The 13664-nt window shown below is 47.4% G+C and overlaps 7 protein-coding genes across 7 annotated transcripts; 3 read left to right on the top strand and 4 right to left on the bottom strand.

The window, feature by feature from the left end:
- Window positions 1-709: 709 nt before the first annotated feature.
- P175DRAFT_0500044 (CVNH domain-containing protein) lies at window positions 710-1439 on the top strand. Its single transcript, XM_040896868.1, has 2 exons — window positions 710-891; window positions 981-1439. The coding sequence occupies exons 1-2, from the start codon at window positions 759-761 to the stop codon at window positions 1166-1168; spliced, it is 321 nt and encodes a 106-aa protein (XP_040754875.1). The 5' UTR covers window positions 710-758; the 3' UTR covers window positions 1169-1439.
- A 280-nt stretch (window positions 1440-1719) lies between these two features.
- P175DRAFT_0455341 (uncharacterized protein) lies at window positions 1720-3944 on the bottom strand (the record flags this gene model as incomplete). The annotated part of the gene is made up of 2 exons (XM_040894595.1): window positions 1720-2100; window positions 2149-3944. The coding sequence occupies 2 exons, from the start codon at window positions 3942-3944 to the stop codon at window positions 1776-1778; spliced, it is 2121 nt and encodes a 706-aa protein (XP_040754876.1). The 3' UTR covers window positions 1720-1775.
- Window positions 3945-4762: 818 nt separating this feature from the next.
- On the top strand, window positions 4763-7728 carry abp2 (putative ARS binding protein Abp2). Its single transcript, XM_040894596.1, has 2 exons — window positions 4763-5716; window positions 5772-7728. Exons 1-2 carry the CDS (start codon window positions 5066-5068, stop codon window positions 7422-7424), a joined length of 2304 nt encoding a protein of 767 aa, XP_040754877.1. The 5' UTR covers window positions 4763-5065; the 3' UTR covers window positions 7425-7728.
- Window positions 7729-7806: 78 nt separating this feature from the next.
- P175DRAFT_0556132 (uncharacterized protein) lies at window positions 7807-8430 on the bottom strand (the record flags this gene model as incomplete). The annotated part of the gene is made up of 3 exons (XM_040900676.1): window positions 7807-8119; window positions 8245-8280; window positions 8330-8430. 3 exons carry the CDS (start codon window positions 8428-8430, stop codon window positions 7807-7809), a joined length of 450 nt encoding a protein of 149 aa, XP_040754878.1.
- A 547-nt stretch (window positions 8431-8977) lies between these two features.
- Window positions 8978-9968, bottom strand: P175DRAFT_0556133 (uncharacterized protein). The gene is made up of 4 exons (XM_040900677.1): window positions 9768-9968; window positions 9384-9708; window positions 9263-9319; window positions 8978-9186 (listed from the first exon to the last, which is right to left on the bottom strand). Exons 1-3 carry the CDS (start codon window positions 9846-9848, stop codon window positions 9288-9290), a joined length of 438 nt encoding a protein of 145 aa, XP_040754879.1. The 5' UTR covers window positions 9849-9968; the 3' UTR covers window positions 8978-9186; window positions 9263-9287.
- Window positions 9969-10402: 434 nt separating this feature from the next.
- On the bottom strand, window positions 10403-11069 carry P175DRAFT_0455349 (uncharacterized protein; the record flags this gene model as incomplete). The annotated part of the gene is made up of 2 exons (XM_040894597.1): window positions 10403-10925; window positions 10977-11069. Coding segments are annotated over 2 exons (615 nt in total), but the record flags the coding sequence as incomplete, so codon positions are not given.
- A 938-nt stretch (window positions 11070-12007) lies between these two features.
- P175DRAFT_0455352 (ketohexokinase) lies at window positions 12008-13442 on the top strand. The gene is made up of 6 exons (XM_040894598.1): window positions 12008-12149; window positions 12208-12604; window positions 12675-12833; window positions 12892-12953; window positions 13011-13121; window positions 13184-13442. Exons 1-6 carry the CDS (start codon window positions 12091-12093, stop codon window positions 13359-13361), a joined length of 966 nt encoding a protein of 321 aa, XP_040754881.1. The 5' UTR covers window positions 12008-12090; the 3' UTR covers window positions 13362-13442.
- Window positions 13443-13664: the final 222 nt, after the last annotated feature.

Raw genomic sequence — 13664 nt, forward strand, 5'->3', positions numbered from 1 at the left:
TCCGTATTGGATCGTATGTTTGTTACACTACCAGGTACCTTAGGTAGGTACCTAGGAGGCAGTCATACAGGTTGTCCATTTACCCCTCTTGAACCCGAGCCCAGGACTTGACCCTATTGGAATTTTCCCCCACCATGCCAGCAATTCACGCCAGAAGGGAAGGAGGAGGGGTACTCCGTACTGTCTCTCCAATTCACCCGCCCCTGCTCACTGTTGCCCTGCCGCAGTTCAAAACCTAGATTGCGAAAGATCTGCGGGCCCTGAGCCACTCACCCTGAGGTAGACTCCACCCTGCCTCCACACGCGCGGTACAACATACATACACCTCGAATACCTGCCTCAGTAACAGCCGGGAATTAGGGGGTCCCCAATGGCTAGCAATGGAGTACTACCATCTCAACGCCAGAGGTTATTGGAAGCAGTTCAATTGCCAACGCATACCGCATCTTTCGCTGCTGCCTGGAGCTAATATAAAACTGCTTCGGCGTGCATAAGCGGTGAAATGGCCCCTCTTCGTCTTCTTGGCATACGGGTCATGTCTTCCTCACTCCCCTCACCACGAGACGCAATTGGATCATGTAGATATCGCTGGTCTCAGTGATGGGAATTGTGCAGCGGACACAGATCATTCAATTGAGTAATGGTACGAGCGGACCCATAGTATAAAGCCAAGGTAGGTCCCCCCGTGTCTTTGTATACCCATCATAACCTCCATCAACCCTAACAAGAAACCCCCCCCACTACAACCTCCCGCCAAAATGAGCTTCCACCTGTCCGCAGAGAACATCGAAATCATCGACAACCACCTCTTGGTCGCCAGGTTGCGCGACGAGGGTGGTGAGTTCCGCGATGCCAGCATCGACTTGAACCACTTCCTTGGAAACGACAACGGTACGTATCCGTGCCCATGTTAACTCCTACTACTTCCAAGATACCTAATGTATGATCCATACCTAACTAATGCTGGTATGACCGAATAGGACGCTTCCAATGGGATGGAACCGGTTTCTCCAATTCCGCGGACGGCGTATCATTCCACATCGAAGGCGGTGGTGAAGTCCCAGTCCTCCGCGCACGGCTGCAGACTGCAGATGGTGAATGGGCCGATGCCGACGTGAACCTCTCCGAGCGCGTTGAGAACATTAACGGCTGCTTCGAGTTCCGATGAGGGAAATGATTGCGGGAATTTACGATTGTCATGTCTCAAGTCAACGGGCGGATTTCGATGACCCATGACAGCTTCTACTAGTATGCGGAAAGGACCTTGTTTTTGTACTGAGCTCCCGTGTCTGTATGTACTTCATGCTCCTTCGGAGACTCTTAGTGGCTATCAACTATTTTACGCTTGTCATTTGCAAATGCATGAGCTTAATCTGTAGATGTCAAATATAACGAACGCTATTTAGAGGTGCCCTAAGGCGTAGCTACCTAGTAGCCAAGGCACCGCCAAATTGAAGCTAACCCTATGGCAATATTACTATAAGAGCAGAATCGAAAACATGAAGCCAGCCAATTTATGGGGGGGAAAGCAATACTTCAGGAAGCCACGATCTCTTTAATTTTTCAAAGCTCAAATTCCGTTGGGAAAGGTTCAAAACAGCCACCAGCATATCATATAACTTAATAGAGCAAGAAAAAGCGCAATGGGTGCACCGGGAACGGCAAAAAAAGGAGAAAAAAGAAAGCGGCATGGTTGAGGCGCTGGAGGTCTCGGGGGAGAGAGACAAAAGACCTAAAGAAGAAGTATGAGAAGCATAACTAGCGTTATAGTTGAGTTACCATGCATCTCCCCAGTCACCGCCATTCCAATCCTCATCGCCACTCAGTTCATCATCAAGGAAGTCCTGCTCGTTGAATTGGTTCTCCGTCGGCCGTTGATTATCAATCCGAACCATCACAACATCACACATACCTTGTATGAAAGGCAGGTCGGGATCCCCATCATCCTTTTGTGTGCGCCGACTACGTTGTGGTTGGTTGTGGATTTCTTCCGGTTCTGAAAACTTCCGTTCGGCAATTCGTGCGCTCTTTCGTTTCGAAGGTGTTGAAGGATCTCCACTGTGGGCGTCTGAGTGAGCTGCGCCTTCATCTGGAATCGATCTTTCCCCTAGTTTAAACGGACTAGGACCCTGCTTAGAGGCACTAGACTGTTGCGTGGGCTGGGGTAGCGTGCGAAGATTTGGATTTGGGGGTGAGCTGTGCCGAAGGAAAACTTTCTCCAATCGTCCAATCCACTTTTCCCGAAAGGAAGCACGATCGCGCCATCCGGTTTTCAAAATAGCACTGATTACCAGTCTTCGTAAATTTTGCAGTTGAGGGGCGGCTTCAATAAGCGACGCAAAGAACACCTCCGCTGTTTTGTCATCCCATTTACGCAAATGAATCAACTCGAGATCCTGTAAAGTCGCCGGCCACGTAGGAACTTGGGATGAAGAAAGAAGCTCTTCAAAGTGAGGTTCAACGTCGTGATAACTCGACCAATCATGCATTGAGATATCCATTTTGAACTTCTCTAGCCGCTGGCAGGACTTTTCTAGGTTGACGATAAATGATAGGCTAAGATGGCGGTTATGGCTGAGGTTTAATTCGCGCAAATTGTGTCCGTGGGTGGAGAGAAAAGCGCCGAAGTTAGTGGTTGTTACATCGTCGCAGTTGTTAATAATAAGAGACGATAGGTTTATAGGTAGATTCAGGAAAAGGTGGTCGTTTAAAATAGAAGACTCCAAGAACTCTAGACGATGTAATTGGGAAAGCTCCTTGAAGGCCGTTGCAAGGACAACTTCCCTCTCGTTGGACATCTCCGAAACCTCACCGCCATCAGCATCTTCTGACGCGACGTGCAGGATCCTCAGCTCTTGGATATTCTTGAATGAAGGATGGAGATGTTTTGCTATCATATAAGGCAGGAGTCTTTTCGTTTCCATAAAACGACTATTCCAATCCCAGCTAGAAAGTTGGATGGAACTGGAGCCGATAGCAGTGAAAAGCGCTTCGGGATACACCCACTTGGAGCGCGGTATTTGCCACAAAGGAAGACCGACAACATAGTCATCATTGTGGTACAACCGTAGGATCCTTACCTGGGGTGTCCTTTCAATCAGCTTAGGCAGATCAAAATACCCCAACGTGGGACCACTTTTGTAAACCAGGAGGGTTTCGACATCGATATGCAGTTCTTTTATCTTATTCACGTAATTTGTAGAAAGCGACTCTTGAGGTTTGGATAGCAGACTTAATAGGCTGTGAGACTTGGTGGCGGGTATCAATGGTGGGGAGTGATATAGGGCTGCTAGGGCAGGCTCGCAGAAACCCCTACATAACAGGGCGACGTTCACCAGCCAATTTACGGAATTATTCCTCCTAACAGCTTTCTCATCAATTAACGGATATGAGGCACAAAGAAATATATCGAAGAGTATGTGATAGGGGAGCGTCTGCCACGGCGGAATAATACTGGAACCCACAAACGGGACATCTTCGTCCTGAACTTTGCGGCGTTTGTGGAGAGGTCGCCCCAGCTCTAAGCGCCTCTTATTCGGGGTACGTTTCAGCTTGCTTGACTGAGACCTTGTCTTAATCTTCCGGTTACGACGAGAGCGGGTATGTGTAGGCTGAGTGGTGCGAGTGGCTGATTCGGAAATAGGGTAGGCCCGAGGAACTGGAGTTTCGGCTGGTAATACAACATCTGGATCATCATCCAGGGCATCTTCTAGATCATTATCTGTAGATTCTTCACGGTAGGACGCAGGCATGCGATGTGGATCACGCGGTCGTAAGGAAAGCGACAACCGTCTCGACCTATCTTCATCTGGCTCAGTATCTTCGTCGAGCCGCTCATCGGCACTACTTTCTTCATTGTAGGACTGAACTTGAGTGCGACTGGCACGGACAGGTCGCGGCTGTCTGGCGGGGCGCTGATGGGAAGACTGTAACGCAGGAGCCATGGAGGAGGGTAAGGTGAGGGTGTTTGAATCCTACTGCCGGACAAAGAAAAGGCAAAGGGGGAATCGAAACATATTATGGGCGATTGACTGTTGTTAGATTTGTGCAAATGCACATACAGAAGGATACAGGAAGACGAGTATCATCTGTAAGAAGTGAGCACAGGAATAGCAGCCCAGTGCAAAGGCAACTGACGCAACCCTGAGGAATGGACGGGAATGGATGAGGAAGAAGGGGTTATCGATAAGGGATTTGAATGTGGAAAGCCCACTAAGCAGCAGCTAGTTACCTAATGCGGGTGATTGCCTGACCAATCTGGCGCCCTATCCGAAGTGGGGACCGTCAAAGGGGACTATACTTGATTAGGAAATAGACTCTACCAGAGGATTATGTAAACACTGTAAAGTGAGCGGCAATCAATGAATCTTGATAATTGAGTCAAATCGAGACCGCACATGGAAAACAAACAAGCAAATTCATGAATACAGTTATTTAGCTATCCGCTACATGAGTATAATAATACCTCCGACAGGGACAGTGGATCAGGTGACGTGCGCCGGCCCAGGGCATCAACATCCCTGCACCCTCAGGCAGCTCTCAGGCCAATCTCAGGCCACCGTCAAGGCTGTAGGCCCCCACTATTCGGGACTAAGGCTACGCTAAGGCCACAACACTAACCCCCAAATAGCATCGAGACCTGTCCCGAAATAGAAACAGTCAGCTCCTCCTGGCCAGTCTAACATCGGCGCTCTTTAAAGCGCCCGCCTTCTTCCAGCCACCCTTCTCCTCTTTCCCCCTCTTCCCATTTGCTATTCGCGACCATGGCGCTCTGTTCATTTCTAAGCTCTCGTGGTCATGATTTTTGTCGTCTAATTGTGCCCGTGTTTGCATTGTGACTTGTTTCTATATACATCTCTATATCAATACAAGCGCTTCCATCAGGCTGGTCCGTGATCTGGCCCTCGTCTCTCCTACCTATTAGCCTGATTCCTGTTGATACTCGTGCCGAGATTTGAGATTTGTCTTCCTTGCAGATACTTATGACCTCGCCGGCATACTCCTTCCACTCGCGCCCCCTTTTCAGCGCTTGACATTGGAGTTCAGACCCGGCCTTGATTTCACAATGCAGGCCTCATTTCCGAACATCATAAACCAGCCGGAGCGAAGCGAGTTGGGGGGTCCTCCTCCCGCCGTAATCCAGCAGTACGCAAGGTATCCACCTTCCATGGAGCCTGGCTTGCAAAGTGCTTCCTCTCTAGGGAGCACTCGTTCCCAGCTAGCCACGTCCAAATCCCCTCCGCTGCATCGCAAAGCAACCCCTCGCAGTTTGCAGTCATCACCCACACATCCCCGACCAGCTGTGCCTCCTGCTCCCCCAGCGCGTGCAGGACCCTCGATGTCTCCTCCAGTTTTTGATTCCTTGCGTCCGAGACAGCCGCGAGATTCGATAAACCAACCGGAAACACGATCTCTTCCTCCCCGTGACATAACAGACGAGACGATTGACGATGCCTACATCATGTTTATATTCTACTGCAACCCAAATGTGCCTTTGTCTGTGGACTCTACGGAACTGCGCAAAACTTTCCGAACTCCTCCTCGTAGTGATGGAAAGAGCTTCAGTATCTTCGCGCTCTGGGAGCTACTCAAGAAGCTCGACAGCAAGGAATTAAAAACATGGATTCAGCTTGCGATTGAGTTGGGAGTCGAACCTCCTGATATGGAAAAGAAACAAAGCACACAGAAGGTTCAACAGTATGCAGTTCGTCTCAAGGTATGTGTACCCAGAAATCAGCTTGCTATTCTGTTCCATAATCTAATGTGTAAAGCGATGGATGCGCGCAATGCATGTGGATGCCTTTTTCGAATACTGTCTAGGCCATCAACATTCTTATTACACCCAACTCCCGGCCAACAATTCTGTTGTCAGTGATAGTCGTGATGGGGTTCCACTGGAGGAAGATCTTGCGCTCCGCGCCCTTGTCCCTCAGTGGAAGCCAAAAAGGGGGAGAAAGAGGGCGGATGAAAAAGATAATGCAAGCGATAGAGCGATCAAGAGACCGCAATTGGATACTTCACTAGGCGTCTTGCAAGTGGGTCCGTTTCCAACCCATTCTGCATTCCCCCAAAGCGCCATTCCTTTCAGTGCATTCCCAGACGACATGGAGTCTAGCGATCCGTGGATAGCTACATCATCTTATCCAGCGGATGCCAATGTAACCCAACAAGGCCAAGATCTGAGGTGGAAAAACCTTGGTCGTGGCGCTTCCCCTTCCGGGTATCCACAATCTGCCGTCATTACTAGAGGGCACCCTCCATCGGATGTTTTTCTCTCATCCACTGAACCACGGTCTGCAGTTACACCATCTTCAGGAGAGAAGACTCGTTCCAGAAGGCGGCATGGTCCTGCTGTCTCATCTGCCTGGCCTAACACCAATACATCATCTACCGGAAAGATGCGCGGTAGGCCACCGAACAGAGGAACAGTATCCGGGCCTTTCTCGTCCTTCCCTGTGAATCCGAACCGCTCGGATCCATCGCACATCCATAGTACTGGGGTCAGACCCTCACCTACTATTATACTCGAACAAGATCCCAGATCCCAGTGCCATCAGTCACCTACCCCCATCAATGCCGGAGTAAGGCCGAACAAGCTTCAACTACAAGTTCCGCATCACTCTAGCGCCCCAGTACGACTAGCAACCCCACCGACATTAATGTTTAATGGAGCAAGTACCCAGCGGAATGGCGCGGGGGGGGGTCTTCAAACAGAAGCGCCTTCTAGGACGGCTATCAGCAATGCCTTATCAAATGTCACTCACAGTGGCGCTTCCAATGCAACCATTACATTCGAGGATGTAGTACGAGTCCTTTCGGGTGAACTACTGCGGGGGCATGTTATCGGTCGCCAGGCTCCTTTAAATTCGGAAGAGGCACGGACAATAGCTTCGTCTGTGGTAACTAACCTGACTACCCTATATTCCAAGTTACCTTTCGGGACTTCGGCCCTGATGTCGGCATTACACCTTGGACTAGGACCCCATTTTGGCTATCCTGGTGTCATTCATAGTGCATTCACGGTCAATATTGAACGGAGAGCTGCCCCGCCTCCTGTCTGCGGGTTGCCCCTCCTTGATGGAAGCTCCTTGTACAGCATCTCTCATGAATACAGACATGCGTCACACTTTTCTACAAAAGTCGTATGGGACAATATAAGCATCGGGAAGGCTGATGTCCATGGCTCCCTGGCAATTGGCAAATTGAATAATATGCCCAGGCAACCGGACGAGCTAGACAACAGTGTTGTGGAATTAGACAGCTTAAGTGATGCCGAGTTCGAGGTGGACGGTGCCGACAGTACTGTGTCTGAGACATCTTGGAAGCAACGTTATATGAAGCTCCGATCGCAGATGCAGAAGAAGGAGCGAGCTTTATCTCAGTATAAGCGGAAGATCTTAGAGTCGGTCATGACTGATATCTAAAGCCAACCTGCGGCAACACACATTTCAGCTTGGAAGACGAGTTTCCATATCTATTCTGTAATTTGCTAAAAAAAAATATTTTTAGCATTCTCTTCAGTTTTGGAATACCCCTGCGCTTGTTTTGGTTTATTTTGAGTCCAGGATATCCCCTTTATCTTTTCGGTTTTGTTTCATTTACAGATACCCTCTAAGCAGATTTATCTTATTGTATGTAACATTCGGGTACATGCGACGTGCCATGTCTTTTTTTCCTAGTAGTGCCTATTTTCCTGTTGATAATAGAGTCATCTTGAAGATATCCATCCTTATCGTCATCCGTCCATTCCTCCTTCACGATTATCAAAAGCAAAGCCAGCCGCTTCATCCATTCCCCTTCGTTCCGTTACTTTGCCTCCTCGTACTCTTCCTCTCTCACGCCAGGGTCCCCAGCAGAAGCAGGAGCAGGAGAAGAGTTTCCCTTGGCCGCTTTTTCCCTCTTCCTAGGAGACCCAGACCCTGCAGTTGCGGCCGCACTCTTACGCTTTCTTCCAGTCTTAGCAGCCGCCTGTCCCTCGGGGTCGTTCTCCGCAACCACTGGGTCTCCATCCGAAGCACCAATAGTTGAAGGGCGAGGACTATTTGCGTTTCCGTTTCTGCTGCCGGATCCATTCGAGGTAGAGTTAAAGTTCTTTACCAGGCGCGAGTAGCGTTTTGCTCTGTCAGATCATATCAGGTTAGCTTGCATTTACGTTCTAAAACTCCGTAGCTGAATTGAAGGCCAGGGAATGGAAGTGAAGTGAACAGAAGGAAAGTGAACGACGTACGCTGCGTCTCTGCTCACGATGCTGCAGTCTTTTGCAACGCCAGCGAAGTCAATCTACTCAGAGAAATTGGAGGTTAGGTGGATGGATTCATCTTAGAAACACAGTATGTGAGATTGCTCGGTGCTTGCCTTGCCTCCATTAGAGTGCTGGATGCAGCTGAGGAGGAAGGAGTAATGGTCGTTTGTGGGTTGAGGTTGGGACATGGTGAGTGAGTCTTTTGATAGGAGGGTGACTCAATTGAGAGCTTGCTTGGGAAGAAGGTTGAGAATGAATTCCAGGTTCATGCATTCAACGGGATGGAGGAGGAGAAGAATTGCAGATGCTGGTATGGGGAGAAAGGAAGAAGAAGAAGAAGAAGAAGAAGTGAGAGATCGTAACACGGAGACCTCCAGTCGAGTGGAATTTTCAAGAGGTGGCAGGCGAAACTGTTGAATGCAAGAGACTATTGGCGTCTTGAATTGCGGGAAATAGAAATCTGGCGTGGTTTGACTATATGTATGGGTTCATTGCTCGTGGACTTCTGAAATACTGTGGAACAAACCGCTGGTGTCATGCTCGAGTGTGTATTTGATTGATATCTTCCAAGTTACTTAAGGGGATACTGAACCTTCAATGAGTTCGGGATTCTGGCATCACCTCTAAATCCACTTTATGCATCCTGCCAGAAAGGCCACGCTCAATGATAATTCGATTATTACCCATCAGCTGCTATTATTGAGACAGTGATGAGTGGAATTCCCTCATATTGGCCTCTCGAATCCCCAACCACAGTGTTATTGAACCCACTACAAAATGACCTTGCTAAATAACAGACCACCAGAATATTGCGTCAAAATGGACCGTTCTGCCTCCACTTTCAGTATCCCCATGCTATTCTCCCCAGTACAGGTAGACTTCGAAATTCCGAAAGAAGGACTCGATCTTCAAGGTACCGCGTGAAGGAAAGCCAGCACAACTCCCTAAACAAAATATCAGTTAAGGTCCTCAAAAGAAGATATAAGAAGAAAAAGATCACAGCAACACGGTATTACTTACTGGGGATGACAACAGATGGAGTAGATTACTTCTGTACCTTCTCCACTGTTTCTAATGCTTGTCTTTGTTCAGATATACCACTCGAATGGTCAAGGAGTTCAAATCATATTCACCGTCTTACCTTCGGACATGACCTGTAAGGCCGCCTCATCCAGGCCAGAAGATGCCCCTTTGATATTGTCAGACGCGTTGGTCACAATATCTCCAGTGGCAGGGATTGGCTTTGCGGAAACCTTTGCCCCCTTCCGTGCACGAGTAGTCTTCGCACCACCAGCTTTGGTAGCGGAGGGCTCTCCCGTGGTAGTCTCTTTCTTCTTCGGCGAGGGACAGGAGTTTCTGCAGTTCAGATTTGGAAAGTTCAAGTTCTTACGAAGAAGACGAAACCGGTTTCCAGCGGATGCAACATTGGTATACTGGAGAGTATTGGCAACCTTGGCGATGTCGACCTAGATTATAGTTAGCATATTTACCTCAGCACCTACTATATGATAATTTCATGTATTACCATGCCCGAATCATCGATGCTTCTGAGGCATTCGAGGAGGAACTCGAAGTCTTGAGCGGAAACCTCAGGATTGGGAGCCATGGCTTGCTGTATGTATGATTGTAGGGTTGTGGTGGTATGAGTTGAATTCTTGCCAAGTATTGTTCGAAGGCTTTCAAGTATTGATAGTGAAGAGAAAGTGAAGCTGTGAGGGAGGTGAGATGGAGAGGAAAGATGGAGAAGTAGAAGAAGGAGAAGAAGGTAAGCGAGAAGAAAAGAGAGAATGAGAGATAACACAATATCATATAACTGTAGTAGACCTTATCCACTGTACTTTCCATGTCTTTCAACAGTACATTAAAACTAAGGGAAGTCTCCGCTAACATCAAGGAAAAGATGTCTCCTAAGTTTAGATAACTTTGGCTTAAGCACCGATGTCCATATCCCTAGCAAGTCCATACATATATGTAAACAAAATAAAAAGCATGCAAATACGCAAAATAATTCTAGAGAAAACCCTCAGATACCTTGTGGATAATTCCCCAACTTGCCATATTTGGGGATTTTGGTCTAGTCGGATAAGTATAAGCACTAAGCATCCCGAGATATCTCATCCTCCGGTGAAATTTCCATCTTAAGAAGGACATTCCCCATACCACCATGTTCATGTGTATCAGGCTGGGGCTCATTTTTTATGGGTGTCCAAGCCATGTGAGAGCTGCTGGCATGTTGATATCCAGCCGACGGTTCCTGGAAGGTAGCAATCGGCGTATAGGGAACCATGTCTGCATGGAGGGTCGTTATCTGGGGGTATGAAGACCCAGATTGCTGGGAATGTGGATTGGGCGCAGCAAGAGACCCAATATGAGGGATATCGGCCATGCTTCGGATTGGCAGGCTGTAGGGTTCGGTCTTGATGTAAGGGCTTGGTTGGCAAATATTGCCCATGCCCGACTCTTGCTTCACCATCTGCGTAGGCGGTGGAGATATCTCCTTTTGCATTTCTCCTTTTCCAGCGCTTGCTCCTGCTTTTGTCGATTTTGTTGCTGCCTTTTTGGTTCGGGAAGACCGGGGCGTGGACGTGATGCCCTCCATTTGCTGTCGGAACCGTGAGTAGCGCATGCGAGCGGCGTGGCCATTAGAAATTTCGAGCTGCGATGCAACCAAATTCCAATCGATCTACTACCGTGTCAGTAAGCTAGTCCTCAGGATCCGGGTTTACTAACTGACGCATTTCAGGTCCAGCTGTTTGATAATGGTATACAGAAACTTGGCCGTTGGGCCGTCGGTTGGCATGGCTTTGCCACGTCTGACAGTGGACATGATGAAAATGTTCAGGTATGGTTCAGGCTGCAATGTAAGAGCAAAGCATCAATTTGTATGATATTGTGAGTAATCAAGGTTTTTTCTAGATTCTGGGAGATGATCAATTCACATTCAAGCGCACAGCATGCGGTATATATAGCTTTGTCCCAGGAAATTTGATAATATGGTTAGTAACCATATGCTTCTGGGAGATAACCAGCAACAAAGAATTATTTCTGACTTTCAACTATCCTATTATCAACCAGAAGGACAAGGCTTGGGTTGGTAGGTAATATAATGGAATCTAATTGGTACCAGACAGAGTGAGAAGCTGGAAGCCTGCATCTCATACATTACTTCAAAGACAACCGCACAGTTCCGCTATAAAGGCAATTTAATAGGGCCCGCCAAAAAAAAAAAAAAAAGAGAAATAGAGTATCTTATTCATTCAACCCCCTGAATCACTAATCTTGTCTTTCTGGAATCAAGAGGAGTACTTGCCATTGTCATGTGGGCAATCTTGCCCTGGCCTGGCGAGAAAACTGAAACTAAATGAACTTTTCAAGCATACCTATCTTTAATAAATATTCAGCTAGTATATTCCAGCATAGTAGTGTCTCAGGAAATAGTGGTTCTTTCTGTTTTCTCAATGAGTATGAGACATGGCTACCTGCATATCTCATAAGCTGAATCTCCACCACGCTTTCCAATCTATCAATTAGGGCAGAAGTCACAGCAGATCTTCATGAAACCAACATACAGCCATGATCAACCGATCTGGACTCTTCTCAGATTTAAACTGGGACAGAATGTTTAAGAGCATACTTGACGGAGGACTTGGAGGTGGAAAGAACGTTGTAACTCAGGCTCCTCAATTATATATACATACATACCTGTGGGTCATGTCTTCGGAAGCCCCACCAAACACCAGCACTGAAGGATGTCTTTCTTCCAGTAATCCGACAACAGTCTTTCAGTAGCATCTTAAAATACTCTCAAACCATAATCATCTATATTCCCATCTTCGCAGTATATCCCAATGTTCCTCACAATGTCTCTTGTTGCAGTTGGGGCATGCTATATCGATACTATCTTGACGTCAGCCACATTCTCTTCCCCTACGACCAAATTGAAGCTCTGCTGAAATCACCACTAGAACCCCGCGTTACCCAGAGGAAGATGAGAAACTACGTGCTTCTAGGATTTCACATCGCCGTGGAGGAAACTGTCCTAATACTATCCAGGTAATGCAACAGCTGATTGCGCAAAGATTGTCAACCGCACAAACTTCACTGGAGCTTGTGGCCGTGCTCCCAAGGCGTTGTTCAAACGCCTCGCAACAATTTAGGGACGCATTTGAACCTGCTGTATCATGCACCCATTGCATCTACCGGATTCAGTATGAGGAACCTGCTTCAAGCTACATTATCAAAAGCCAGGCGACTGGTAGCAGGACAATCGTGAATTACAACGAGCTCCCCGAAATGACATTCGAAGAGTTTGCCCCCATCGCAGATAAAGTAGGGCCTAAAACTGGCTGGTTTCATTTTGAGGTTTGTCAATGGTTTTAACAGGTTCTTTCATGAACGGATCTGGTGTAGTTAACCAACTTATATTTGACAGGGCCGGATACCTGAGACAACCCTGGCATGTATAAAATACGTTCGCCAAAATTTCCCTCGAGCTAAGATCAGCGTTGAAGTAGAGAAGCCCGGGCGGCCTGGACTAGAGTCACTTGCAATGGAAGCTGATGTGGTATTTTACTCGAAAAGCTGGGCTGAGGTAATAAAAACTTTCCTGTACTCAAGGTTTCTATGAAGACAGACTAACTCATGTGCAGGGAAAGGGTTATAAATCTGCAGAAGAATGTGTTCGAGCACAATCATCCATAACTCCCAAAGCGTATGGTCCCATTTTTTAATGTTATTTAATTATTAAAGACTGAACATCGCATATCAGGTCACTAATATGCTGCACATGGGGTGAAGACGGAGCCGTGGGCTTTGAAACGGGGCCTAAAAACCTCGTTCATAGCCAAGCGTATACGCCGCCAGATTTTCAACTCGTTGAGTAAGTCGCCATCTTAAATCTATATTATCCAATTTTAGACATATTGACTGACATGTCCAAAGTTCTGTGGGTGCGGGAGACGCTTTCATAGCGGGCATGCTGTTCGGGTTAATCTGCAAGGGAGATTTCTGGGACCTCACAGAGAAGTTGACTGTCGCGAATCGGGTCGCAGGGATGAAAGTCGCCCAGGAAGGATTTTCAGGGCTTGGCCGTGCTTTGCATCCAAAATTCTTTAAATAATATGTTTATTGAGACTGTATTTCTATATGGCGAAAGTAGTATTTCTACCACCAGAGCCAAACACCCCTCTTCCTTTTAAACAATCGAATCGGTATCGTAGGGTCTCAGCCCAAAAATGAAAGAAAGCCCTGAGTCTCCGTGATTAATGCACACAAATTGTATATTAAACCTGCGTTCATCTTAAGCCGAGTATCCTGATCCTCATAGTCTTCCTCTAAAAGTCAGGCCCGTATAGATGCGATTTCCTATTTAGGATATAACAGACCAGATATTATGTCAAACCGACTATTCCTAGTTAGGAAA

This window comes from Aspergillus ochraceoroseus (assembly GCF_002846915.1).
Source record: "Aspergillus ochraceoroseus IBT 24754 chromosome Unknown P175scaffold_2, whole genome shotgun sequence".
Classification (NCBI taxonomy): domain Eukaryota; kingdom Fungi; phylum Ascomycota; class Eurotiomycetes; order Eurotiales; family Aspergillaceae; genus Aspergillus; species Aspergillus ochraceoroseus.